The following is a 26,795-nucleotide window of genomic DNA, read 5'->3' as shown; positions in this document are numbered from 1 at the left end:
AAAGTATTTGTCTTTCTCTGTCTGACTTATTTCACTAAGCATAATATCCTCCAGGCCCATCCATGTTGTCACAAATGGCAAGATTTCATTCTTTTTCATGGCTAAGTATATTACCTATTCCTTATGGAATCTTCCTGGGATGGTCTATAAGGATATATGGGGTTTTTGATCTGGTTGCAACAAAGTCTCTTAAGCAATATTGCTCACTCTCGGTTCTGCAGATTCCAGAGGTTTCTCAGACATATTCTTAGGATTTACAAATTCTCTATGAAAATTTAAATTTTGTTTTCATTTTGATAAAAATGTAAAATTAACGTAGCATATTATAATCTGTAAAAGCACCTTATAACTGGACATATAATTTAGTGTCCATATTTTCATTTGTATTTTTAATTTAAATCATGGCCAAATGATAGCCTAGTATGGTATGTAAAGATTTCACAGCAGTTCAAGCAGAAAAATAGTAGTGGGAGAATGTATTCATTCAATCAACTAAGAAAAAAGTCATAGCAAAATATACATAAAGTTACCATTTTAGCCATTCAAGTGTACAGTTTAGTGGCATTAAGTGCATTCGCTTTGTTGTGCAACCATCACCACCATCCATCTCCAGAACTTTTTCATCTTCCCAAACTAAAACTCTGTACCTCTTGAATGATGACTCCCCATTGTTCCTTCCCCCACACACCCTGGTAAGTACCCTTCTAATTTCTGTCTCTATGAATTTGACTACTCTACAATATTTATCCGTTTGTGACTGGCTTATTTCACTTAGCATAGTGTCTTCAAGGTTCATCCATGTTGTAGCATGTGTTAGAATGTCTCTCCTTTCTAAGGCTGAATAATATTCCATTGTATGTACATGCCGCATTTTGTTTATTCACTTCATTTGTCTATGGACATCTGAGTTGCTTCTGCCTTTTGGCTATTGTGAATAATGCTGCTATGAACATGGCTTTACAAATATCTATTTGAGTCCCTGCTTTCACTTCTTTTGGGTATATACCCAGGAATAAAACTGCTGGATCATTTGGTAATTCTGTGTTTAATTTTTGGAGGAGTCACCATATTGTTTTCCACAGGGACTGTACCATTTTACATTTCCACCAGCAATGCACAAGGGTTCTAATTTCTCTACAACCTCACCAACACTTGTTATTTCCTGTTTTTTTGGTAATAACCATCCTAAAGGGTATAAAATGATATCTCATTGTGCTTTTTTTTTTTTTTTTTTTGCGGTACGCGGGTCTCTCACTGTTGTGGCATTTCCCATTGTGGAGGACAGGCTCCGGACGCGCAGGCTCAGCGGCCATGGCTCACGGGCCCAGCTGCTCCGCAGCATGTGAGATCTTCCCGGACCAGGGCACGAACCCATGTCCCCTGCATCGGCAGGCCGACTCTCAACCACTGCGCCACTAGGGAAGCCCCTCTCATTGTGCTTTTGATTTGCATTTCCCTAATGATTAGTGATATTGATCATCTTTTCACTAGTTGCCCATTGTATATCTTCTTTGGAGAATCAACCAACTTTTAGTGACTACGTACTTATCCCAGGCACTGCGCTAACAGTCCAAGATTAAATAGTGAACAAAATCAGACATATTTACTACTCCCAAGGAACTCAGAATATTTCACATTCATATTGTATTTTGTGGAAGCCATCTTTATGTGACAGTAACTGTAGTAATAAATAGGCAAAGAAGAATTTTTCTGTTACTGATTCCACAATAATTTGATTAGGAATCCATTTAATGTAGATTTTAATGACACAATGCTAACCATATCTTCAAGTTAACAACTTAAGAGGTAGCATGACATAGTCCTTAAGAACTTGATCTCTGGAGCCAGACAGCCGAGGTGTGAATCCCTGAGTTGCCTCTTACTTGCTTGAAATCTTAGGCAAGCAATACCCCTCTGTGCCTCAGTTTTCATACCTATAAAGATGATAATTGTGAGGATTAAATAAATTAATACATGTAAATCACATGTGCCAAGCACATAGCAAGTGCTCAATACATGTCAGCAATTTTTTATTATTAGGACAGCTCTACTCAGTTATTAAGTGATACTCCTATTAAAATTGGCATTTGAGGGCTTCCCTGGTGGCGCAGTGGTTGAGAGTCCGCCTGCCGATGCAGGGGACGCGGGTTTGTGCCGCGGAGCGGCTGGGCCCGTGAGCCATGGCCGCTGAGCCTGCGCGTCCGGAGCCTGTGCTCCGCAACGGGAGAAGCCACAACAGTGAGAGGCCCGCGTACAGCAAAAAAAAAAAAAAAAATTGGCATTTGAGCAGTGTTTGTTGGCAGAGTTTTAGAAAAGTTCCAGGTCTGGTTACTCTGAAACAACAAACGATACCTTAAAGTTATTGGTACCATTTGGTACAACCTACTTATATGAACAGGCATTCTCTTCATTAGAGTTACTGAAGTCAAAATAGAAAACAGAGAGCCAGATCTGCAGAAAAGTCATTCTACCATTTAACTCAATGTTGACAATTTAGTTTTAGCAAAACAACAGTATATATTACATTAGATCAGTGGTTCTCAGTGGGGGCAATTTTGCCCCCAAGGGACATGGTAATGTCTGAAGATATTTTTGGTTGCACAACTGAGGGGATACCAGTGGCATCTAGCAAGTAGAGGCCATGGATGCTGCTTAACATCCTACAGTGCACAGGACGGCCCCCACATTATCCAGTCCAAAATGTCAGTAGTGCCAATGCTGAGAAGCTGCATTAGATTAACGTCAATTTGAATTGATCAGTTTGATAGTTTTATTTACTTTGTAAAAATAACCGGTTTTACAGTTGTTAAAGAGCAATATGCTTGAGTTTATACTTAGCTTAATGTGTATACATATTCAATATTACAATAAACTTATTTTTATCAACACTGGGCATTCATGACAATTTTTCCCTTTATCGAAATGTGAAAAACACCATTCTGCAAAAAGCATGCAATATTTGCTGATTTTGGTGGAATTTTTTTCTTTCACAAATAGCTTAATACCTACTATGTGGCAGAAACTGTACTAGGTGCTCCTGGTACATCTATGAAGAAGACCACTGTGGTCTTAGCCCCCATGGGCAATCTATGTGAGAGAAAGACTAAACATAGGTAACAACAATAAATAATATGAATTGTGATGTCCTATAAGGGAAATGAACAAGCTGCTGTGATAGAAAATAATGGCATAAGGAGTATACTTAAAGAGGTGGTCAGAGAAGGTTTTTCTGAGAAGTAACTTTAAAGCTGAGAACTTAAGGAGGAAAATATCCGACTGAGACTATTTTATAAGAAAAAAAGGAAGGCAGCTATTGTTCCCATATTCTTTCGTCTCTTTTTACTTCTGACAGTCAGGCACAAACAATTACCTCCTGAATATTTTTCTCCTATATTCCTGGCATTGTGCTAGTTTTACAGAAGAAAAGAAACAATAACAAAAGCAATCTGTTTGATTTATAAGTTTTATAGACCAAGAATGTATATTTTCTGCTCCTCTACAGCCTATACTACCAATTCTCATAGGAACAGGTATGACTTTGTGATCAGACAGAGCTAGATTCAAATCTTGCCTTATCAAGACTAGCCACCATAAAGTTCTCTGAACTTCAGTTTGCTCGTCTGTAAACTGGGGCCAACAATACCTAAGTTACTAAGTTATGGAGATGATTAGATAATATTACTGGAAGCAGGAGTAGAAAAGAGTGGTTGAGATACTGGAGCCAGACAAAACTGGGTTCAAAAGAAACAGAAGCTTTAAATGACACAACAGACCAGATAGATTTAATTGATATTTATAGGACATTCCATCCAAAAACAGCAGATTAGACTTTCTTCTCAAGTGCGCACGGAACATTCTCCAGGATAGATCACATCTTGGGTCACAAATCAAGCCTCAGCAAATTTAAGAAAATTGAAATCATATCAAGCATCCTTTCTGACCACAATGCTATGAGATTAGAAATGAATTACAGAGAAAAAAACGTAAAAAACACAAACACATGGAGGCTAAACAATACGTTAGTAAATAACCAAGAGGTCACTGAAGAAATCAAACAGGAAATCAAAAAATACCTAGAGACAAATGACAATGAAAAAACGACAATCCAAAACCTATGGGATGCAGCAAAAGCAGTTCTAAGAGGGAAGTTCATAGCTATACAAGCCTACCTCAAGAAACAAGAAAAATCTCAAATAAACAATCTAACCTTACACCTAAAAGAAGTAGAGAGGGCTCCCCTGGTGGCGCAGTGGTTGAGCGTCCGCCTGCCGATGCAGGGGACACGGGTTCGTGCCCCGGTCCGGGAAGATCCCACATGCCGCGGAGCGGCTGGGCCCGTGAGCCATGGCTGCTGAGCCTGCGCGTCTGGAGCCTGTGCTCTGCAACGGGAGAGGCCACAACAGTGAGAGGCCCGCGTACCGCAAAAAAAAAAAAAAAAAAAAAAAAAAAAAAAGAACTAGAGAAACAAGAACAAACAAAACCCAAAGTTAGCAGAATGAAAGAAATCATAAAGATCTGAGCAGAAATAAATGAAATAGAAACAAAGAAAACAATAGCAAAGATCAATAAAACTAAAAGCTGGTTCTTTGAGAAGATAAACAAAATTGATATACCATTAGCCAGACTCATCAAGGAAAAGAGCGAGAGGACTCAAATCAATAAAATTAGAAATGAAAAAGGAGAAGTTACAACAGACGCTGCAGAAATACAAAGCACCCTAAGAGACTACTACAAGCAACTGTTTGCCAATAAAGTGGACAAACTGGAAGAAATGGACAAATTCTTAGAAAGGTATAACCTTCCAAGACTGAACAAGGAAGAAATAGAAAATATGAACAGACCAATCATAAGTAATGAAATTGAAACTGTGATTAAAAATCTTCCAACAAACAAAAGTCCAGGACCAGATGGCTTCACAGGTGAATTCTATCAAACATTTAGAGAAGAGCTAACACCCATCCTTCTCAAACTCTTCCAAAAAACTGCAGAGGAAGGAACACTCCCAAACTCATTCTATGAGGCCACCATCACCCTGATACCAAAACCAGACAAAGATACTACAAAAAAAGAAAATTACAAACCAATATCACTGATGAATATAGATGCAAAAATCCTCAACAAAATACTAGCAAACAGAATCCAACAACACATTAAAAGGATCATACACCATGATCAAGTGGGATTTATCCCAGGGATACAAGGATTCTTCAATATACGCAAATCAATCAATGTGATAAACCATGTTAGCAAATTGAAGCAGAAAAACCATATGATCATCTCAACAGATGTATTAAAAGCTTTCAACAAAATTCAACACCATTTATAATAAAAACTCTCCAGAAAGTGGGCACAGAGGGAACCTACCTCAACATAATAAAGGCCATATATGACAAACTCACAGCAAACATCATTCTCAATGGTGAAAAACTGAAAGCATTTCCTCTAAGATCAGGAACAAGACAAGGATGTCCACTCTCACCACTATTATTCAACATAGTTTTGGAAGTCCTAGCCATGGCAATCAGAGAAGAAAAAGAAATAAGAGGAATACAAATTGGAAAAGAAGTAAAACTGTCACTGTTTGCAGATGACATGATACTATACATGGAGAATCCTAAAGATGCCACCAGAAAACTACTAGAGCTAATCAATGAATTTGGTAGTTTCAGGATACAAAATTAATGCACAGAAATCTCTTGCATTCCTATACACTAATGATGAAAAACCTGAAAGAGAAATTAAGGAAACACTCCCATTTACCATTGCAACAAAAAGAATAAAATACCTAGGAATAAACCTACCTAGGGAGACAAAAGACCTGTATGCAGAAAACTATAAGACACTGATGAAAGAAATTAAAGATGATACAAATAGATGGAGAGATACAGCATGTTCTTGAATTGGAAGAATCTATATTGTGAAAATGACTATACTACCCAAAGCAATCTACATATTCAATGCAATCCCTATGAAATTACCAATGGCATTTTTATGGAACTAGAACAAAAAATTTTAAAAGTTGTATGGAGACACAAAAGACCCCGAATAGCCAAAGCAGTCTTGAGGGAAAAAAACGGAGCTGGAGGAATCAGACTCCCTGACTTCAGACTATACTATAAAGCTACAGTAATCAAGACAATATGGTACTGACACAAAAACAGAAACAAGATCAATGGAACAAGATAGAAAGCCCAGAGATAAAACCACACACCTATGGTCAACTAACCTATGACAAAGGAAGCAAGGATTTACAATGGAGAAAAGACAGTCTCTTCAATAAGTGGTGCTGGGAAGACTGGACAGCTACATGTAAAAGAATGAAATTAGAACACTCCCTAACACCATACACAAAAATAAACTCAAAATGGATTAGAGACCTAAATATAAGACTGGACACTATAAAATTCTTAGAGGAAAACATGGGAAGAACACTCTTTGACATAAATCACAGCAAGATCTTTTTTGATCCACCTCCTAGAGTAATGGAAATAAAAACAAAAATAAACAAATGGGACCTAATGAAACTTCAAAGCTTTTGCACAGCAAAGGAAACCATAAACAAGACAAAAAAACAACCCTCAGAATGGGAGAAAATATTTGCCAATGAATCAACGGACAAAGGATTAATCTCCAAAATATATAAACAGCTCATGCAGCTCAATATTAAAAAAACAACCCAATCCAAAAATGGGCAGAAGACCTAAATAGACATTTCTCCAAAGAAGACATACAGATGGCCAAGAAGCACATGAAAAGCTGCTCAACATCACTAATTATCAGAGAAATGCAAATCAAAACTACAATGAGGTTATCACCTTACACCAGTTAGAATGGGCATCATCAGAAAATCTACAAACAATAAATGCTGGAGAGGGTGTGGAGAAAAGGGAACCCTCTTGCACTGTTGGTGGGAATGTAAATTGATAAAGCCACTATGGAGAACAGTATGGAGGTTCCTTAAAGAACTAAAAATAGAATTACCATATGACCCAGCAATCCCACTACTGGGCATAGTGGGATTTCTCTGGGTAGAGAAAACCATAATTCAAAAAGACACATGCACCGCAATGTTCATTGCAGCACTATTTACAATACCCAGGTCATGGAAGCAACCCAAATGCCCATCGACAGATGAATGGATAAAGAAGATGTGGTTCATATATACAATGGAATATTACTCAGCCATAAAAAGGAATGAAATTGGGTCATTTGTTGAGACGTGGATGGATCTACAGACTGTCATACAGACTGAAGTAAGTCAGAAGCAGAAAAACAAATATCGTATATTAACGCATATATGTGGAACCTAGAAAAATGGTACAGATGAACTGGTTTGCAGAGCAGAAATTGAGACACAGATGTAGAGAACAAACATATGGACACCAAGCGGGGAAAGCAGCGGAGGGTGGTGGTGGTGTTGTGATGAACTGGGCGATTGGGATTGACGTTTATACACTGATGTGTATAAAATTGATGACTAATAAGAACCTGCTGTATAAAAAAATATACATATTATTCAAGTCATCCAATGATGGAATGACCCAGTTGACTGTATGACTGATTTGACCAATAACAGAGTGATGTGAGTAACAACAACAAAAAAATTAAATAAAAATTTAAAAAAGACATAGTTTGAAAGTAAAAGGAAGGAAAATGACATACCATACAGTAAACATAAAAATCTGTTTTTCTGTCAGGTTTGGCTATGTTACTATCAGAGAAAGTAGGTCTCAAGAAAAGAATTATTACCAAGGATAAAAATAAGGCTCAACAAAATTCTGAAAATTTGAAATCTGACAGAGTTTGTTCTCTGACTATAATGCAGTTAAATTAGAAATCATTAAGATATCTAGAAAAACCCCTCCAAATACTTGGAAATTAAACAATACAAATCTAAATAACCCATCAGTCAAAATATAAGAAAATAAAATAACAGGCATGGATTTGAATTTCTACTTCATCACTTACTATCTTTGACTTTCACAAGTAACTTAACTTCACTTTGCCTCAGTTTTCTCATCTTTAAATCTAAGTAAACTGGTTAAAATCACTCCTAAATCTTAAAATATATCAGATTTGTATTTTATTTCAATCCCACCACCAATAACGAATGCAGTTTATTTTCAATGGTAATAACAGCAATAAACTCTATATATACATAGAGGACACTATTATTTTTAAAATACCCTTTAGATGTGGAAAGATGTTCAACATCCCTACTTATTAGAGAAATGCAAATCAAAACTACAGTGAGATACCACTTACACCAGTCACAATGGCCATCATTAAAAAGTCTATATAAAAAAAAAACTGGGTTCAAGACCAAGTTTGCTAATCGCTACGTGATCCCTGACACCGGGAGTTAATCTCTGAAATGGAGATAGGTGGTTGTGAAGATTAAATGAGATAAAGCATATAGCACATAGCCCTTCCCCCTCACACATTCCTGGTTACATGAAGGCCCCCCCTCCAAATTCTCCTAGTGCAGAAATTTCCCGGGCGAGGTGTAATAAGGGAAAGACTCTCACTTTTTCGTCCAACAAAACTGGCTGAACCCTTATTGTGCGTCAGGCACTATGTATTTGAACTAGCTTTCAAAACTCAGTTTAAAAGCACATACAGGGCTTCCCTGGTGGCGCAGTGGTTGAGAGTCCGCCTGCCGATGCAGGGGACACGGGTTCGTGCCCCGGGCCGGGAAGATCCCACATGCCGCGGAGCGGCTGGGCCCGTGAGCCTGCGCGTCCGGAGCCTATGCTCCGCAACGGGAGAGGCCACAACAGTGAGAGGCCCGCGTACCGCTAAAAAAAAAAAGAAGGAAAAAAAAAAAAAGCACATACAATTACTGAGCCCTCCGGTTACCTGCCTAGGGACAAGCCCCCCCCACGCCTCGGGCCCTGCAAGCCCCGCCTTGTCGGTCCCTCAGACTCCTCCCCTTGGCACTAGCTCGCCCCACCCATTCCGCTCTCGCTAGTTCCCGCGCTCTGAGGCGGACAGTACCTGCAGGCCACTCCGCTTGTTCCAGGTGAAAATGGACCCTGGGTACCCGCTCAGAGCCAAGAGCAGTTCGTGGATCATTCCCACGGCGGACCGCGAGTCCCTATATCCGTCGCACCCTCCTCCAGAGCCTCACCAGGCGACCAAAGAGGCGAGCGCTCCCTCCACTACACGCGCACAGGACCCCGGGAAGGGCAGTTCCTCCTGACTGTACCCGCCGAGACTACTGCTGAGGAGAGCTGACGGGAAGCCGGGAAGGGGTCGGCGCGCCGCGTCCCGGAAGTGAGCCGCGCTCGCCTGGGCCCACTTGCGGGCTCCAGCTGGTGCTCCGCAGGAGTCGCGGGAGCTTCCCTCGCGCATGCGCCTCCAGCGCCCGGGTCGCCCGCTCGGACTTCCGGTTTGGGAGCTGAACTGGAAGGCTGGAGAACCCGGGCTGGAGCCCTACCCCGAGTGGGTGAGGCTAGCCCGCGGTCAGAAATGCGGGTGGGTTGAGTGACAGCCCGAGAAGGAGAAGCACCCGGGGGTGGGTCGGAGGGTGCTCTCAGGGCGCTTAGCCCGGTCGGAGGCCTCTGGAGGGGCTCACGACGGCTTTCGAGAGTGACCTGGCCGGAGGGAGAGAAGACAAAGAGGCCGGAACCCCGCATCCGCGAACCTTGCAGCCCTCGGAGCGCCTGGCCAGCACCCGAGCTTGTCCTCAGGAGACCCATGACTACTGCCCCTTCGGACTCCCACTCTCCACCAACTCAGTGGGACTCTCCCCCAGCCCACCCGGCCCTCGCTTCAGGAGCCCAAACCAACTTCTCTCAATGCGCGAGGTTTCCATTCAGTAGTTCCCGGCTATTTACTGAGCGGTTACTTTTGCTGTGAGGGAGAACAAAGACCCAGTATTCAGTACTTGATTTTTGTTTGGGGTGGGAGTTGGTAGTGGTGGAGTCCGAGGGGGCGGGGCGGACGGAGAGGGCCCGGGGAAGGACGGCGGAAGTACTGGAGGAGATAGCTGCGACCCGCTGGACAGAGGCTTTTTGTTGCCTTCAGCAGGATGGTGACATGCCTTTAGAACCTCTCGAGCTCCCATATGGTTCGAACACACTATGCTACACTGGTCGGGGGAGCTTCAGTGGGTCAGATTTGGGGGAGGTGGAAGAGGAACAGACAGTACTTTCTATTCTTTGCTGCTTACCCGGGCTGCCCTGCAAGTCGCCCAGAAATGCAGCTTTTGAATGGTCTCTCACCTTCATGCTCGGTTTTGGCTTGCTGTCCTGAAGTTGGTGCTACGTGGAGCATCTGCGAAGTCAGGCCAGCTCTGGCAAGACTTCAGACATATGAGTATGTTCCTTCTGATAGTGCCGTCTCTCTCTATCCTAGGAGGAAACTCTTCTTACAGAGAGAGACTCATCTGCAGGTGGTTCTCCAAGGACATGAGAAGATGGGTGTAAGCTGTGGAACCTAGACCCTTAAGTGGAGGGAAGCTGCTTTCTGCTGTGAACGATGGCCAAACCCACCCTGAGAGGGAATGGCACTAACTCTGAGACCTTCCGACAGCGCTTCAGGAGATTTCATTACCAGGAGGTAGCTGGGCCCCGGGAGGCTTTCAGCCAACTCTGGGAACTTTGCTGTCGGTGGCTAAGGCCGGAGGTGCGCACCAAGGAGCAGATTGTAGAATTGTTGGTGCTAGAGCAGTTCCTGACCGTCTTACCTGGGGAGATCCAGAAATGGGTACAAAAGCAATGTCCAGAAAGTGGAGAGGAGGCAGTGGCTCTGGTGGAAGAATTAGAAAGAGAGCCTGGAAGACCTGGACGTTCGGTGAGCAGGGAGGGGGTATTCAGAAGTGTGTGACTGGGCAGGGGCAGGATAAAAAGCCAAATTAAGGCACAGTCAGATTTAAAGTGGGGCACAGTCTCCCTTGGTGATGCTTATACTTCTGGTCCTTTAATAGGTAACTTTTTCAGATAGAGCTTATTGGGAGATGCTACCTGGGTGTACCTTTGCTAGGTATCATAACGAGTTATTCATAGTTTCATAGTTTTTTACTTAATAGGGAAGAAAGGGGAGTTATTTTTTAGCCTGGAGTCGGGTTTACTATTTTGATCTTTTTCTTTTGTAGTTCCAGCTGCTCTAAGCTAACAGTAATGGACTAAGAAAGACCCTTGTTCACTATTAACCACCCCCCGCCCCAAGCCTAGCCATGTCCCAAAAGGATGATTTCTTTTGGGGTAATAAATAATCTCCTCTGGGAATACCCCTCATTATGACCTTGCAGTGACAATTCATGGGGGTTGTTTCTAGGTCACAGTCTCTGTGAAGGGGCAGGAAGTGCGCTTGGAGAAGATGACACCCCTGAAATCATCACGAGAGTTATTAAGTGTTCGGCAGGAGTCAGTGGAACCCCAGCCCAGGGGTGTACCCAAGAAAGAGAGGGCAAGAAACCCAGACCTGGGACCACAGGAGCAGATGAACCCAAAGGAGAAGCTCAGACCTTTTCAAAGGAGCGGTGAGGAGTAGATTTATATGGGAAGATAGGATGCCATTCTAAATTGGGAAGTAGGGTTGGGAGTAGTGAGTGGGAAAGGGATTTCAGGAAAGAGTGGAAATAGAGTATGCAGTGTTGGGGACCTCCTGAAGGCATATAGTTTAGCTCTCTGCTGCAATTCTTATATTTCCTCTTTTGATAAGTCTGCCAGAGGATGGCTCCCTAGTTTTTCCAGAACTTGGAATTTCTTTCCTCCTGGTAATGATGACACTACGTCAGTATTTTCTAGATAAAAATCCTTTTCTATACTTGAAAGCACATTTTCCTTTTAGTCATTTTCTTTCTCCATATTAAACTATATTTGTTTCTTTCTGCTTTTCCCCAGAAGCTCCATTCTTCAGACCTACTAAGTTTTTGTTACTCTCCCTTGGAAACTTTAAGTTCTCCAAATAGCATGTTAGTTGTGCAGAATTAAATTATATATATTATTCCAGTGAGGGTCTGGTAGGTAGAGGCAGAGTAAGAATTTTACTTCAGAATTTCACTACACTTTCTTTCCGTATAACTCAACTAATGATTGTCGTTCACTTGATACTCCCCCGTCTCTTAGAGCTTTCCCCATTGTCTTTGTGCCTAGTTCTTATTCTTAAACTTGATTTTGTGGAACTTGTTTTTCTTCTTTGTACTCTGCAGAACTCCATTTTGTGTGTTTTTTTCTTTGATCACTTCTTTAACTTGTTGAGGTTGTTTTGAATTCTGATCTTATCTAAGACGCTAGGCTTCTCAGCCAGTCTGGTAGTGGTCTCTGTTTAGTCATCCAGATGCAATCCCTCAACTGCACACACAGACTTGCAGAATTAATCAGTTTTGAACACCTACCATGTGCTCAACACCTTGCAGGGTACTCTGCAATGAGAAAAGGTGCCTATCCTCAAAAAGCCTATAATATGATTGAGAACACAAAAGTGAACATAAATATGTGCTGAACTGAACTGTATTGAAACAATGCCAAACAATGACTTGTCACTCAATTGTGAGTACAATAGGGGTTTGGCAGAGTGGGAGACGAGGGAGGGCTGTAGGGAAGGCTTCATGGGGGCACTGATGGGTTAAATTTCGATAGAAGGGAGGGAGTTAAAGGAAAGGCACAGAGTGGTGAATAAACATGTGCTGTGTTTTGGAGAGGAGTCTGCTTTGAATGGGCCATGCCTGGTAACCACTCAGGTTAAGGCTTGGCAATACAAATAGCATATGAGCTGAGGAAGCAAGAGCCTGGAGTTAGGTAGGACAGTGACTGCTGCAGTTACCCAGGTGTGAGAAGGTAAGGGGTCTAGACTTGGATGGTGGCAGTAGTAGGAATAAAGGATATACTAAGGGAAAAACCTTTAGAACTTCGTGACTCAGTGTGAAGGAAATGGAAGAGTTGAAGACAGTCTCCCCCTTGAAATCACTCTGAGTTTAATTCTCTGGCCCTAAGTAGAGAACTACAGCTGATCCTTGAACAACGTGAGTTTGAACTGTGTGGGTCCACTTATACGTGGATATTTTTCAATAGTAATTACTACAGTACTGTGGTTGGGTAAGTCTGCAGATGTGGAGGAACCATGGATCTAGAGGGCCTGCTATGAGCTGTACTTGGAATAACCCCCACATTGGTCAGCTGTGTAGGAGGCAGGAGGTGACTTTCCAGCAGTGCAGGACTTGCCTACAAGTGGTTAGGAGAGCTAGGGAGCAACTTGGAACAGAATTATCTGCTCTGAACACACAACAGAACGTTTTCCTCTCGTCACCCTGCTCTGGAAAGTAAAATATTTCTCATTTTTTGAGGTTTCATGTATTTTTCCCCACTTTCTTCAACCCATTGAACTTTCTGAAAACATTTTCTTAGATACTTTGCTTTATAAGCCTCTTGGATAAAAAAGGCAGGTCTGAACTCAGAGATGTTTTTTATGGTCAGTCCAAACTATGATATCCTTTGTTTGCCTCCCTGCAAGCAGGATTTCCATTTCCTAAATCCAGTGTGGTCTCCAAGTTGGAGCAAGGAGAGCCATGGATCCCAGATCTGGGCTTCAAGGAGAAGGAATTCCCAAGAGGAAGTCACACAGGAGACAAACGAATGCATGCTGATCTGTTACCATCCAGGAGAGAGAGAAGAAGCTGGGTGGAACAGGATCACTGGGGCTTCGAGGATGAGAAGGTGGCAGGTGTGCACTGGGGCTATGAAGAGACCAGAACTCTCCTCGCAATTCTCAGTCAAACTGAGTTTTACGAGGCTCTCCGAAACTGTCATCGAAACAGCCAAGTGTATGGGGCTGTGGCTGAGCGGCTCCGGGAGTATGGGTTCCTCCGGACCCTGGAGCAGTGTAGGACCAAGTTCAAAGGTCTCCAGAAGAGCTATCGGAAAGTCAAGAGTGGCCACCCACCTGAGACCTGCCCCTTCTTTGAAGAGATGGAAGCCCTGATGAGTGCCCAGGTCATTGCCCTGCCCAGTAATGGCCTGGAGGAGGCAGCCTCTCACTCTGGCCTGGTGGGCAGTGATGCTGAGACTGAGGAGCCAGAGCAACAGGACTGGCAGCATAAGGAGGGAGAAGATGCCATGGCTGAAGAGTCTGACAGTGAGGAAGTGGGCCAGGAGGCCACCCCCCAGGACCCCGACAAGTCCACCACACCCGTCCTTTTCCGAAGCCCAAGTGGTAAGCTTTTCTTCTTGGGGTTTTAGGATTAGACTGAGGAGTTATGAGGCTGGATGTGGAGTCAGGAAGCTTAATGTCACCTGCCAGCTTTGTCACTTAGAGAACAGAGGCACTTCTTAGTTCTCTGTGTATTTCATTCTCTTTTGTGGGAAAATCATTGAGCTAATAGTAAGTAGAGAATAATTTTAGATATTTTAAAGAAGTACACTCAGAGAATTCAAGAGACTCCTGAAAAGGAGTATCATTCCTTCCATTTCTTTCTTAAAATATTTTTTCCTGATTATAAAATCACTGAAGGCTGAGAAAAACTTGGTACTGTATTATCTTTAAGGAGAACTAATATTTGTTGAGCACCTTATATGAACTGGTGTTTTATCTTTACTTCTCCAAACTCAAGGTCAGTTTATTATGTGTTCCTTTTTACTTAGAAGAGCATAGTGAAGGACTGCCCAAAGTTGGGGAAACATTTTGTTTCCTCTGTGAGGTCTGCAACACACATTGGCATTTTAACAGGACTAAGAGGTCTTGCAGCAAGAAACCTTGCTTAACACTCTGCTGAAATATTATTTGCCTATGGAACGATTTTAAAATATCACTTATTACTGTTGATGTAATTTGTACAACCATGTTGCTATGGGAAGAGCACCAAGTATGAATCAGGAGACTTCATTTCTAACCCTGACCACTAATCAGCTGGGTGACCTGGCACAGCTATCTGGCCATTTCACAGTTTGCGTCAACTGTAAAATGTGGCACAGCAGCAGGACTACTCTAGAGTTGCAGTTCCACTGGGAACAGTTATGTGTCCCTTCCATGTTTTATCATATGTGTTGTTACTTTTGTTCTGTTCTAGTCTTCTTCTGTCTTGGACTTTTTCTTTTCCTTTTTAAAATAAATAAATAAATAAATTTATTTATTTATTTTTGGCTGCGTTGGGTCTTCGTTGCTGCACGTGGGCTTTCTTTAGTTGTGTCGAGCGGGGGCTACTCTTCATTGCGGTGCGCTGGCTTCTCATTGCAGTGGCTTATCTTGTTATGGAGCACAGGCTCTAGGCACGTGGGCTTCAGTAGTTGTGGCATGCAGGCTCAGTAGTTGTGGTACACAGGCTTTGCTGCTCCATGGCATGTGGGATCTTCCCGGACCAGGGCTCGAACCCATGTCCCCTGCATTGGCAGGCAGATCCTTAACCATTGCACCACCAGGGAAGCCCCTCCTTTTCCTTTTTTAAAAAAATTTTGGGATTTCCCTGGTGGTCCAGTGATTGGGACTCTGAGCTTCCACTGCAGGGGGCATGGGTTCTATCCCTGGTCTGGGAACTAAGATCCTGCATGCTGCATGGCCTAAATTAAAAAAAAAAATTTTTTTTTCCCCCGTTTTGTCACTGGAATAAATTTTGGTAAATCACAATCATGGCACATGTGCTAGCTGCATTACTTGCAGTAAGTGGAGGGTAATGGAAGCAGTGTAATCTCCAGCTAGCTCTCAAGTGGGAGGAAGGCTCTTAGAATCTTCGTTCCCTCTACCTTGGGTACCTTCAGGGAGCAGAGCCTGTAGTCATCCTGAAGAAGTACTGCCCAAGCTGGGATGGCCTGCAGCATTAGCAGAGCTCAGGCCAGAAGATGCTATCTGCTCTGCTTCCTTCCTCTTTCTGGCTCTGCCACTCCTTCACTCCTAAGATGGTGCATGACTACAGGTTCTTATCTTGTACCCTTCAGGCCTTTGCTTTTGCTGGGTTGGCTTTTTTTGAGATTGTGGCAAGTGAAGAAGGGCCGTAAAAGGGATTGGATTAAGCAGCAGTGTGATTCTGAAAGAGACTCTTCCTTGGGATTTTGAGTCATTCTATGGGAAACTTAATTCATAAGGAAGTAGGACTGGTAGAAAAAGATTGATCAGAGAATTTAGGGATGGCTCATGGCTGACAGTGACTGATTGTGGGTCTCCTTCCCCATACCAGTTATTTTCTAATTAGGATCAGAATTCCGGAATTACCAGAAGAATGGGGAAATGCATTCTGTACACCTGCCTCAGAGTACATAATGATTGTTACAGTGATAAGGTGGAAAGGCCTCTTTTGAACAGAATGTAGGAATAAAGGTCTCTGTGAAATTGATATAGGATATAGAGAAGCAGAACATTCTGAGAGTTTGTATTGATTTTGGAAACATGAGGTGTTTTTACTTTTTCACCTAGGAGCCCGAGCTTAGGTGATTTTTCATGATGCACATGATAGGACTGAGGAATTGAGACTATAAAGCCCTGGATTAAGTGGTGCTGAAATTTCTCTTCTGGTGGCAGGTGTACACTGGGGCTATGAAGAGACAAAGACCTACCTTGCAATTCTTAGTGAGACTCAGTTTTATGAAGCCCTCCAGAACTGCCACCGCAACAGCCAGTTGTATGGAGCAGTAGCTGAGCGGTTATGGGAATATGGCTTCCTTAGGACACCAGAGCAGTGTCGGACCAAGTTTAAAAGCCTCCACACCAGCTATCGGAAGGTCAAGAATGGCCAAGCACCAGAGACCTGTCCCTTCTTTGAAGAGATGGATGCTTTGGTGAGTGCCCGGGGTGCTGCCCTGCCCAGTGATGGCCGGGAAGAGGAGGCAGCCTTGTGTCCCACCCGGGAGACCAGTGAGGCCGAAGCCGAGAAGCAAGCCGAGGAAGCAGATGAGGCCATAGAAGAAGATTCTGAAGATGACGAAGAAGATACCGAGGTACCCCCAGAGGCTATGACCCGTGCTCCAGTCTTATTTCAGAGCCCCAGTGGTAAGATCCTTTTACTTCTTAAGGTGGATATAGCAAATAGCAAAGGGAAGGCAGTGGGATTTAGGAGAAAAATCATGAGACTGAAGACCAGAAGTGGCCTCTACACCCAGCTCTCATGGATTCTTATTGTGACCACCTTCTCTTTTCTCCATGTTTCCCGTCTATTATAAAGCAGCTAGTTTATATCCCCTATTCACTTGACCTGCCTCCTCGCACTACAGCATCAATCTGAGACGGCTGCAGACTTTGTAAACTAGCCATCATCTGCATGTGACCTGCTAGGTTACTAGGCAGTTTACCTAGCAGGGAATCTGAAAGCCTACATTTCCCAAGTAGCATGTCATATACCCATAGATGGATGAAGTTGATTTTTAAAGTTCATTCTCATTTGTTTTTTCTTCTAGCTTCAGCTTGTAAACCAGCTGTATGCTTGCTTTATTCACATATATGAAAACCTGATAACCTCTTTCTTCAGACACACTTATGCAAAAGTCTGAGATTCCTGAGGGAACTGATCCTTTGAATCTCAGCTACTGTATAAGAAAAAGAACCCCAAAACTTCATTATGGCTTCCCTCCTTGTGAGGAAAATTATTCTGATTTTGGAGTCACACATATATATGTATGTGAATCTAGACTATGTTGTTTATTAGTTGAGTACCTTACAGCAAGTTACTTAACCCTGTACATTCGCTCATATGTTAAGACCTACCTCATAAGGTTGATGTAAATGAAGTACCGCAGTGAAGCACTTAACACAGTGCTTGGGCATTTGATAAATAAGTTTTCTTTTCCAAAAGTTCTTTAGATCAGCATTCTTTTAAGTGTGTTCCATAGAGCATCGATTCCATTAGAGAAGTAAAACATCGGAATTTTAACAGATGGTAGTTATTTGGGATCTAGAGCTCCCTAATTTTTACATTTAATCATCTAATGTGATACTTGCTTTACCCTGGTACATAACTGAGAAAACGGATAACTTTTAAAATTCTATTCTTATGTCAGGTTTTGAGGCTGGATTTGAGAATGAAGAGAATCTAAAACGGGATATTGCTGAGGAAGTACAACTACACAGGACGTTACTTGCAAGGTCTGAGAGGAAAATTCCCCGGCATCTTAATCAAGGTAAAGGCATTGAGAGTGAATGTAGATCAGGAAGACAGTGGGAGAAGACCCCAGGGGAGAGAAGAGGAAAACCAGCATTCCCAGAGAGGAGTTTAGGTAAAGTTCTAAGTCATCAGAGACCTTACTTGGGGGAGAGACCCTATAAATATCTCAGATATGGCAAAAGCTTTGGTCCAAACTCCCATCTCATGCATCAGATATCTCCTCAAGTAGAAAATCCATATAAATGTGCTGACTGTGGGAAAAGCTTCAGTCGGAGTGCACGCCTCATTAGACACCGGAGAATCCACACTGGAGAGAAACCTTATAAATGTCTTGACTGTGGGAAAAGCTTCCGTGACAGTTCAAATTTCATCACCCATAGAAGAATCCACACAGGAGAGAAACCGTATCAGTGTGGTGAGTGTGGAAAACGCTTCAACCAGAGCTCAAGCCTTATCATTCACCAGAGAACCCACACAGGAGAAAAGCCCTATCAGTGTGAAGAGTGTGGGAAAAGCTTCAATAACAGTTCTCATTTTAGTGCACATCGAAGGATACACACAGGAGAGAGACCCCACGTGTGTCCTGACTGTGGAAAGAGTTTCAGTAAGAGTTCTGACTTACGTGCACACCACAGAACCCACACAGGAGAGAAACCCTATGGGTGTCATGACTGTGGCAAGTGCTTCAGTAAAAGTTCTGCTCTTAATAAGCACCGAGAGATCCATACACGAGAAAAGCTTCTCTCACAGCCAGCCCCTAAGTAAGCCCCTGAGGATCTATGAAGAAAACAGTCTCATTACATGTATTGAAATTGTTTAGAAAAGTCCTCCAGTAGTGAGATCCATCTCCTAATTTGTGCCTGACTAGTTTAGGAAATACTCTAGAATTTACCCCACTCTTTGTTCCTATGTTTCTTCTGGATCTAGAGTCAAATTCCCAAAGCATCTTAAGAATGAAAGGAAGATTTCATTCCCTCTCCTTGCCTTTATTGACGGCAACACCTTTCCCTCTCAGTGCCTATGTTGTTCCCTTAATAGAGAGGACACAGTAGTAGATCCTGTGAGTGTGACGTGCACCCTTCTTGCACCCTTCTTTACTCATCCTGTTATAGACTGCATTTCAACTAGAAAAACCCATCACAGCAGCATTTCATGGAGAAGTAGTAAGAATTCTCATTGAATGGGTGTAGCTCTTTATATAGCAATGGAAATGCAAAGAAGAATGACTTTTCCTGCTCACTTAACCCTGTGCTCAGAATGATATATTTGTCATGCACACTCTTCCTTTACCTTAAAGGAGAGTTTAAGTGTTCAATTTGGTTCTGACCTATAAGTCATTTTGTCAAGAACCTAGGTGTAAAAAAAAAAAAAAAAAAAGAACCTAGGTGTGCTATATGGGGAAACAATGTAAACCTCGTATAAATATTGAGGTGTGAACCCTGGATTTCTTAGTTTCTTCCAAGCTCTAGAAGCTTTGGAATAGAAAAATACTGTATTTACAGCGTCTGGTGTGATTTTTTTTTTCTGGTCCATCTCATCAGAATTTCATGTGTCCCTTGTGGTCCAGAAGCTTAAAGAGCAAACCAGTTGGATGCGGTGATAGGGAAGGCAGTTAGAACTGCCAAGAGGGAATTGTCCATATTCCACACACTCTAAACACATGGGCCAGTGTCATGCACCCTGTGGACATAATACTGACCTGCAATGCGCAGAGGCCACTTGCCACATTCCCACGGACTGGGAAAACAGACCACTTTGTGCCAACAACTCTTTACCCTAATGGTAAGGAGGACCGATTACCTTTGGTCAGTGGAGTTGACAATACTTACACACACACATGCACACATATTCAACTGTATACATCTACTTTTAAAAGCAGCTGTTCAAGTGCAAGTGTAATTCTGATCTTTATGATCAAATAGTATTGAATTAATTGCCCACATGTTCATAGCAGTATGATGAGCAGGTACAGCACAAGTTAAACAGACCCTGTCCTCTTCCTTACAAACTAAAACAGATGACACTGACATGGACAAATAGTGCACATGTATAGCTGCAACAGTTTTAGAGAAATCTAGAAAGCTAGGTAGTAACACTATGCATAAAACTTGAGGTCTGATGCATTAGAGTTTGGAAAAAATTTAAGAGGTATTTTCTTCTCTTTAATCAGGAAGGCTTCATGAAGCAGGAAGTGCTCAGAGGGAAGGTTACTGGGTGGGATGAACTTTCCAAAACTCATTGCAAAACTGAGTGCTGAATGGGTGAAAAATGGGAAAACTGGGGAGCAAGGGAGCAGAGGGCAAAGGACAGACTGTAAGGAAGGTTAGACAAAGCTTGGAGTAGCACAGAATTGGAGAGGTAGCAAGATATGGGCCGTGCAGAAGGCAGAGAGGGACTCGCCTCAGCTAAAACATGGAGTGCCAGGCAGATCAGGAGATGGGCTCCCATCCTCCAGAGTAAATCAGGTACTGTGCTGTGCTTACTGACAAGGAAACAGCTGACTGGCACTGGGGAAGAAGTATGAGCAGTCTTAGGGGACTAGCTCCTATGGGAGACGAAGGTCAGAAACCAGTATCTTAAGAAGATACTTCAATGGGCAGTTCAGAGGAAAGAAGAACGTGCGTGATGGCCAAGGCCTGGGATAAGTAGCTGCATCATTAGTCACATTGAATGAGTTGGGATGGGAATGAGATCTGAGAGAGAAGTGGGGAGGTAGAATTTTCTAAAATCCATAGCTTACTGTGGTAGATGAAAGATTAGTTAGGGTTCTGGTGCTGAGGGAATTTCCTAATTCCTAACTCTTACGAATTAAGGGGAGATGGTGTCTCAATTATGTTGCCTAAGCAGACAGGAAGATACAAGAAACACGAGTCTAAAGCAATGCCTCGGGATCTGAGATAGTTTAGGAAGTGTGCTATAGTGTTTTTTAAAAAATGAGAGATCACTTGTCTTCAGTATATCTATGTATATAGTCTTGTGGGAAAAGCACTGGTTGTGGTACCAACAGATATAAATTCTGGTTCCAAATGTCTTATGTGTAAGTCAACCTGCCTCCATTTCCCTTTCTGTAAAGCAGAACAGTGTTTACACCTTAATCTGCCTCTCAGGGATACCATGTTAATAAAAATTCTATCTATAAAATGCCCAGTGGTTCTCTAGGTGTTTTTTAAAAAAAATGTATATATGCAAATTATGATTAAGTTGTTGCTGGTAGGAAAAGATAAATCTTTACCTGCTTTTTCTGGCTGCCTGTGTGGGGTTACTACAGGTATGCCTGTCTGAATCTTTATGTTCTAGGCTGAAAAACAAATTAGAATGTGGTAAAATAGAAATAAAAATCTTGCCTTAGTATCTGTATCCATATCCATTGGGACCCATCATAACTGGGCATGGAGAATGAGTCAATTTTAAAAGACCCAGGACCAGCCCTCCAACCTCCAGATGAAGAGAATGTGCAAGAGGAATAGGGCAAGAAAACCATAATTCACAGAGTCATGTACCACAATGTCCACGCAGCTCTATTTACAATAGCCAGGACATGGAAGCAACCTAAGTGTCCATCGACAGATGAATGGATAAAGATGTGGCACATATATACAATGGAATATTACTCAGCCATAAAAAGAAACGAAATTGAGTTATTTGTAGTGAGGTGGATGGACCGAGAGACTCATACAGGGTGAAGTAAGTCAGAAAGAGAAAAACAAATACCATATGCTAACACAGATATATGGAATCTAAAAAAAGAAAAAAAAAAAGGTTCTGAAGAACCTAGGGGCAGGACAGGAATAAAGACGCAGACGTAGAGAATGGACTTGAGGACACAGGAAGGGGGAAGGGTAAGCTGAGATGAAGTGAGAGAGTGGCATGGACATATATACACTACCAAATGTAAAACAGGAAGCTAGTGGGAAGCAGCCGCATAGCACAGGGAGATCAGCTCGGTGCTTTGTGTCCACCTAGAGGGGTGGGATAGGGAGGGTGGGAGGGAGACGCAAGAGGGAGGAGATATGTGGATATATGTATATGTATAGCTGATTCACTTTGTTATACAGCAGAAACTAACACACCATTGTAAAGCAATTATACTCCAATAAAAATGTTTTTAAAAAAAAAGGAATAGGGTAAAGGCAAAAACTCTTACCAGGGAAAACCCAATTTTATCTCAAACTAGCTCACAAACCATTATCTGCCACCCAATCTGCCACTCCTGAGGATGGAAGCAGCAAGAAATAATACATAGTCTTCAAACATTCTAAGAAAGAGTAACCAAGCCCACTGATGGGGGAGCAAGAGGATCTATGCACCCCTCCCTTTTAATACTCGTTCAGCCTTTGTAGGGACAGACTGGATGGCATGTGCAGCAGAGGAAGCAAGAATATATTAGGAGCTGGACAGTCATATCTGTTCTCATCAATTGTTTCCTTAGTGCTATTATTTCTTTTTATTTTCCCCATGCTATCATTCTTCCCTTTATTGCTTATTCTCTATGGCCAATGCCACAGAACTTAATACACACACACACACACACACACACACACACACACACACACATACACATACATACACTCATATATATACACAGAGGGAGAGAGAGAGAGCACTGCCATTTCTCTTTTACTGTAATCTGAATATAGAGGCTGTCTTGTCAACTCTGTAGAGAATTATTTTTATGGTAACCAGGTAGGGGAGGGAAGATGAGATATGAACATAAGAATGGATCAATTCTCTCTCCATTGTTCGATTCAAAATCTAAAATGTATCTTGACTCCAGGAGGATTAATCATGAGAAGGGCAAAGGCAGATATCAGAAGCTAGCTTTATCTGTCACTTAGGGTCACCCACCCAAAGGAGACTAACCCTGGCTACTGGGATTCACAAAAATGCATGGTATCCCTGGAGTCCACAGTTCTGGGGAATACTTAAGTGAAAGGAGTCCGATTAAAGTAAGCACAACAAAATACAGAGCTGTCATCACAAGCTAGATGGCTTAAAGGTTTTGGCGACAATCTGTTTTTCCTTCTCTCTTCACCTTATTTAGACTAGTAATTCCAAAACTTTTCCTGATGAGAACCTACTTTGATTTTCTTGAAGTTTCATGATCACTAATGAAGGACTGTTAAGTCAAAATCACTGCTGGAATGGGGAGTTCAGTGAGCAGCAACTTTCAAGTCCCTTCCTGTAAGCAGCATGGAGGTGAGCCATGGACAACCTCAGAGCCTGCCAGTCAGTTTAAGAGAGACTGGGCATCCGCCATGAGTAAGGTGCTAGTGTCGGAGCCCACGGCACTTGGCTGCTATGCTTCCACGGGAGGGAGCAGTGGACAGCTTACTAAGTGGGATACAGCAGGGAGATCTAGGTTGTCATACATACTCGAAAGTAGTTCACCTCATTACAGCTTAAAAATGGAACACTTTTGGCTTCAGATGATTCCACTTCTTCCTCAGATCAGACTTGGTGCTGTCAGAAGCAAAGATGTAGCTGATGGATTCATAAGACAGATCCCACACCTGAGACTGGGTCAAATGAAATGTTTCAGCTGCCAGCTGGTACTCTTGAGAAAGGTGTGTTGCAAAAACACCCTTATCATCGGTCTGCCAACATAAGCAAGAAAGTTTCAAAATGAACGAGGAAATGATTTTTTAAAAAACAACAGCTTTCGTTTAGAGTATTTTCCTATTTACCATGCTTCTTTTAAGAATTTAAACAGGGGCCTATAAATATATCCATGCACATCTATGACTGAACAGGCTTGTTTATCCTTTTTAAGAACAAAAAATAAAACACCAGGGCAGTGGCTCTCAACCACGGCTGCATGTTTAGATCACCGAGGGAGCTTTTAAAATGTATCTGTGCCCAGGACTCCCCTCAGATCAATTAAAGCCGAATCGCAAGGGCTGGGTGCTGGGCATCAGTATTGTTGTTCCCCCAGGTACTGTCCAGGACCTTTCCCCGTAGAGCCAAACCAGAGTCACGCTGGCCCTTTGCAGCCTCTCAAGCCCCAATCTCCTCTCACTCCTCCACTTGGGCATCACCCCCAAGGTGTGCAAGGCAGCCAGCTAGGTAGTGAATGTCTGACTATGGCAACTCAGGGACTAAAGAGGAGCAAAATACCTCACAAGAAAACACCTTACACAGATCACGGCAGGATGGAGCATGCTGTACCAGAATCCAAAATGATGCTGCTTATAAGATGGAACTGTCTGACTTTTGACGTTCGAGGTCAAACAGAGTTCTAGATGAAGGGGGGAAAGGAAGAAGCCTCTTATTAAAAGCAGATTAGTAGACTCATTCACTGTCACCAAGTAGATACATGAGAAATCTTTCCAAACTATGCTAGTTTTCAGTAGTTCATTATTTTACAAAACTGACCTTTCTTACATGTGAAAATTTGTAGTCCAATAAGTGTAGTTGTGTGGGAACTATGTGCTGCAGCTCATGGCAGGGAATTAACATCCCCTTCACAGCCCTGTGCTTCTTTCTCCCTTTCTTTTACCAAAGAAGGAGAGGAAAGAGGGGTGTGATAAGCCAGTCACCACGAAGAAGGCAGGGAAGTATCGTGATAGGGGAGCAGAAGGAATCTTTGAAGGGTTGCTGCACTTCTTCCTGGTCTTACAGTGGGAGCTAAAGTAAAGGTAAGAAAATGGTAGCACTGTCGAGGGTTACAGTATTATAAAAAGCCAAGAGCAGAAATGGACTTCTTCTGTGGCTTCAAAGAAAACCTCTAAACTCCTTTACTCAGACAACCATCCATTCACTGCCTGCTGCAAGTCCATCTTAAGAACGACTTCTATGATTATAAAACTCCTGCCTTGAAAAGCTATGCCCGGCTCCCCAGCCAGAGTAAAATACTTCACCGACTTGACTGATGGCATCTGCTCCCTTGAGTAAGGCGGCTGCAACACAGGGCCACTCAGTCCCAGCAATGGCAAACCCAACCTGCCCCTGCTGAGAGCAGAGCCGGGCCACCACACCAAGTAACATCACTATGCAAGTGGTTTCCAAGATCCTCTACTTTTGTAGAGGTTTAAACATTTCCTTAGTAAAAAGAAAAGAAATCTCACCCATTATGAATTGCTGAAAAACTCTATGTTAGTTAAAAAAGACACCCACACAGGTGTTACTACAAATTGTTAAATTTGTAAGTTCAGTGAATTCATCATTCAGTAAAGAGGTTTTCAGCCAACTGCTTCTTTCCCTCATCAGAAAGGCCTTCCCCAACTATCCAATCAAAAGTGGTTATCTCATCACTATTCTACCGGCCTGTTTAATTTTCTTCAAAGAACTTAACACTGATATTTTCTTGTGTATTTGCTTACTGTCTCTCTTACCTATGCTAGAATATAAGTTTCTTGAGAAAGAAACATTGTCTGTTTTGTTTACTGCTGTATTCCCAGCAATTTGAATAGTGACTGGAACAGAGTAGGCACTTCATAAGTATTTGTTGTTAAATAAAAATAGCTCCAGGGGGGCTTCTCTGGTTGTCCAGTGGTTAAGAATCTGCCTTCCAATGCAGGGGACGCAGTTGAATCCCTGGTTGGGGAACTAAGATCCCACATGCCGCAGGGCAACTAAACCCATGCGCCACAACTAGAGAAGCCCACGAGTTGCAACGAAGACCCAGCACAGCCAAAATAAATAAATAAATAAAAATAAAAACCCTACAGCTAACATTATACTTAATAGCGACAGACTGAATGCTTTTCCCTAAGATAGGGAACAAGGAGAGATGTCAGCTCTCATCACTCTTATTCTACAAATAATGGTGAATAAGTTAAGTTCGGCAATGTCACATAACACATGATAAATATAAAATAATCTACTGTATTTCTCTATACTAGCAATGAAAAATAAAAATAATAAATTAATAAAATAAATTAATTTAAAAAAAAAAGCTCCAGGTATACACATGCAGACAAGCAAGTGTGTGATGGTTAACAGACATATAAAAATATACTTGGAATCTTGCATAAGTCTTAATTTTTAACTAAATGTTACACATTTTCACAACATACGTAAATTGGTTAAAGTCATTCCAAAATACTAGACGACCTTATTCCCTCAATATAATACCTGGTTCCAGGAACTGGGGAATGTGGCAGTGAACAAGACAGATAAGGGCCCTGCTCTCATGGAGCTTATACTCTAATGGGAGCTAAAACTTCCTGTTATTTAATGAGGCTGAGAAAGCATCACTTAACTTCTAAATGATATTTATGTATTTAGAACAGTGCTTCTCTACATATGGGTTGCAACCTGGGGGCTGGGGAGGAAGGGACAGTGAGTTGCCTGGAGGACCTAAAGCCTTAAGCCTTACCGAGCGGTATCTGGTGTTGCCTCACAAAGTCCACCAGATCCAGGGATCCTCCCTCCAAGGAGTTGAGAAATGTGCCGTGCCCGATTCGGTCAGGAAGCAGGTCCAGGAGTACTTGTGTTTCTTTTTTTTGGTTTGGAATCTCAAAAAAAGGGGAAAGAGGGCATCAATAACCTCTTTCAGTGGTTCTTAAAAGTACTTTTTTCTATAGCCAGGTATTTTGTCCCTCTGGGAAGGTAATGCAGACATTCTGGGAAGCTGAACCACTTAGACCTTCCAGCTCCCTTCTTTGCCTTTTATCTTCCCACTTATTTCCCAGTATTCTTCTAGATTCATTTTGATGATAGTAACTATGGAGTCAATAGCCTTTTCACACCATTCTCCTTTAAACCTCACAAGAATCATACAAAAGTATTAAGATGAAGAAATCAAAACTCAGAAAAAGTAATTTTC

General features: G+C 42.3%; 3 protein-coding genes across 7 annotated transcripts in view; 1 reads left to right on the top strand and 2 right to left on the bottom strand.

Moving 5' to 3' along the window:
- TUBGCP4 (tubulin gamma complex component 4) overlaps nt 1–9,135 on the bottom strand; it is a 45,158-nt gene extending 36,023 nt beyond the window's left edge. For 2 of the 3 annotated variants that reach the window (XM_079911947.1, XM_079911948.1), the window contains exon 1: nt 8,998–9,135. In XM_079911947.1, the coding sequence (XP_079768073.1) occupies nt 8,998–9,075 (78 nt within the window). In that variant the 5' untranslated portion in view covers nt 9,076–9,135. Of the gene's footprint in view, nt 1–530; nt 639–8,997 lie in introns of those variants that run through there. The other variant, XM_079911949.1, reaches the window with a different exon arrangement.
- Nucleotides 9,136–9,378: 243 nt separating this feature from the next.
- Nucleotides 9,379–21,178, top strand: ZSCAN29 (zinc finger and SCAN domain containing 29). 3 transcript variants are annotated; one of them, XM_079911945.1, is made up of 6 exons: nt 9,379–9,477; nt 10,360–10,797; nt 11,281–11,485; nt 13,459–14,157; nt 16,453–16,920; nt 17,925–21,178. In XM_079911945.1, the coding sequence occupies exons 2-6, from the start codon at nt 10,483–10,485 to the stop codon at nt 18,791–18,793; spliced, it is 2,556 nt and encodes an 851-aa protein (XP_079768071.1). In that variant the 5' UTR covers nt 9,379–9,477; nt 10,360–10,482; the 3' UTR covers nt 18,794–21,178. The 3 variants fall into 3 exon arrangements, with proteins under 3 accessions (XP_079768071.1, XP_079768072.1, XP_079768070.1); XM_079911946.1 differs by lacking the exon at nt 9,379–9,477 and adding an exon at nt 9,696–9,809 and having other exon boundaries at nt 13,462–14,157; XM_079911944.1 differs by lacking the exon at nt 9,379–9,477 and adding an exon at nt 9,696–9,809.
- A 1,440-nt stretch (nt 21,179–22,618) lies between these two features.
- MAPDA (N6-Methyl-AMP deaminase) overlaps nt 22,619–26,795 on the bottom strand; it is a 48,124-nt gene continuing 43,947 nt past the window's right edge. Inside the window, 4 exon segments of the mRNA XM_079912603.1 lie at nt 22,619–23,440; nt 23,443–23,622; nt 24,163–24,263; nt 26,346–26,484. Coding sequence (XP_079768729.1) covers nt 23,384–23,440; nt 23,443–23,622; nt 24,163–24,263; nt 26,346–26,484 — 477 coding nt within the window. The 3' untranslated portion in view covers nt 22,619–23,383.

This window comes from Stenella coeruleoalba (genome assembly GCF_951394435.1).
Source record: "Stenella coeruleoalba genome assembly, chromosome: 2".
NCBI classification, from domain to species: Eukaryota; Metazoa; Chordata; class Mammalia; order Artiodactyla; family Delphinidae; genus Stenella; species Stenella coeruleoalba.
This window is presented reverse-complemented; position numbering and strand designations above follow the sequence as displayed.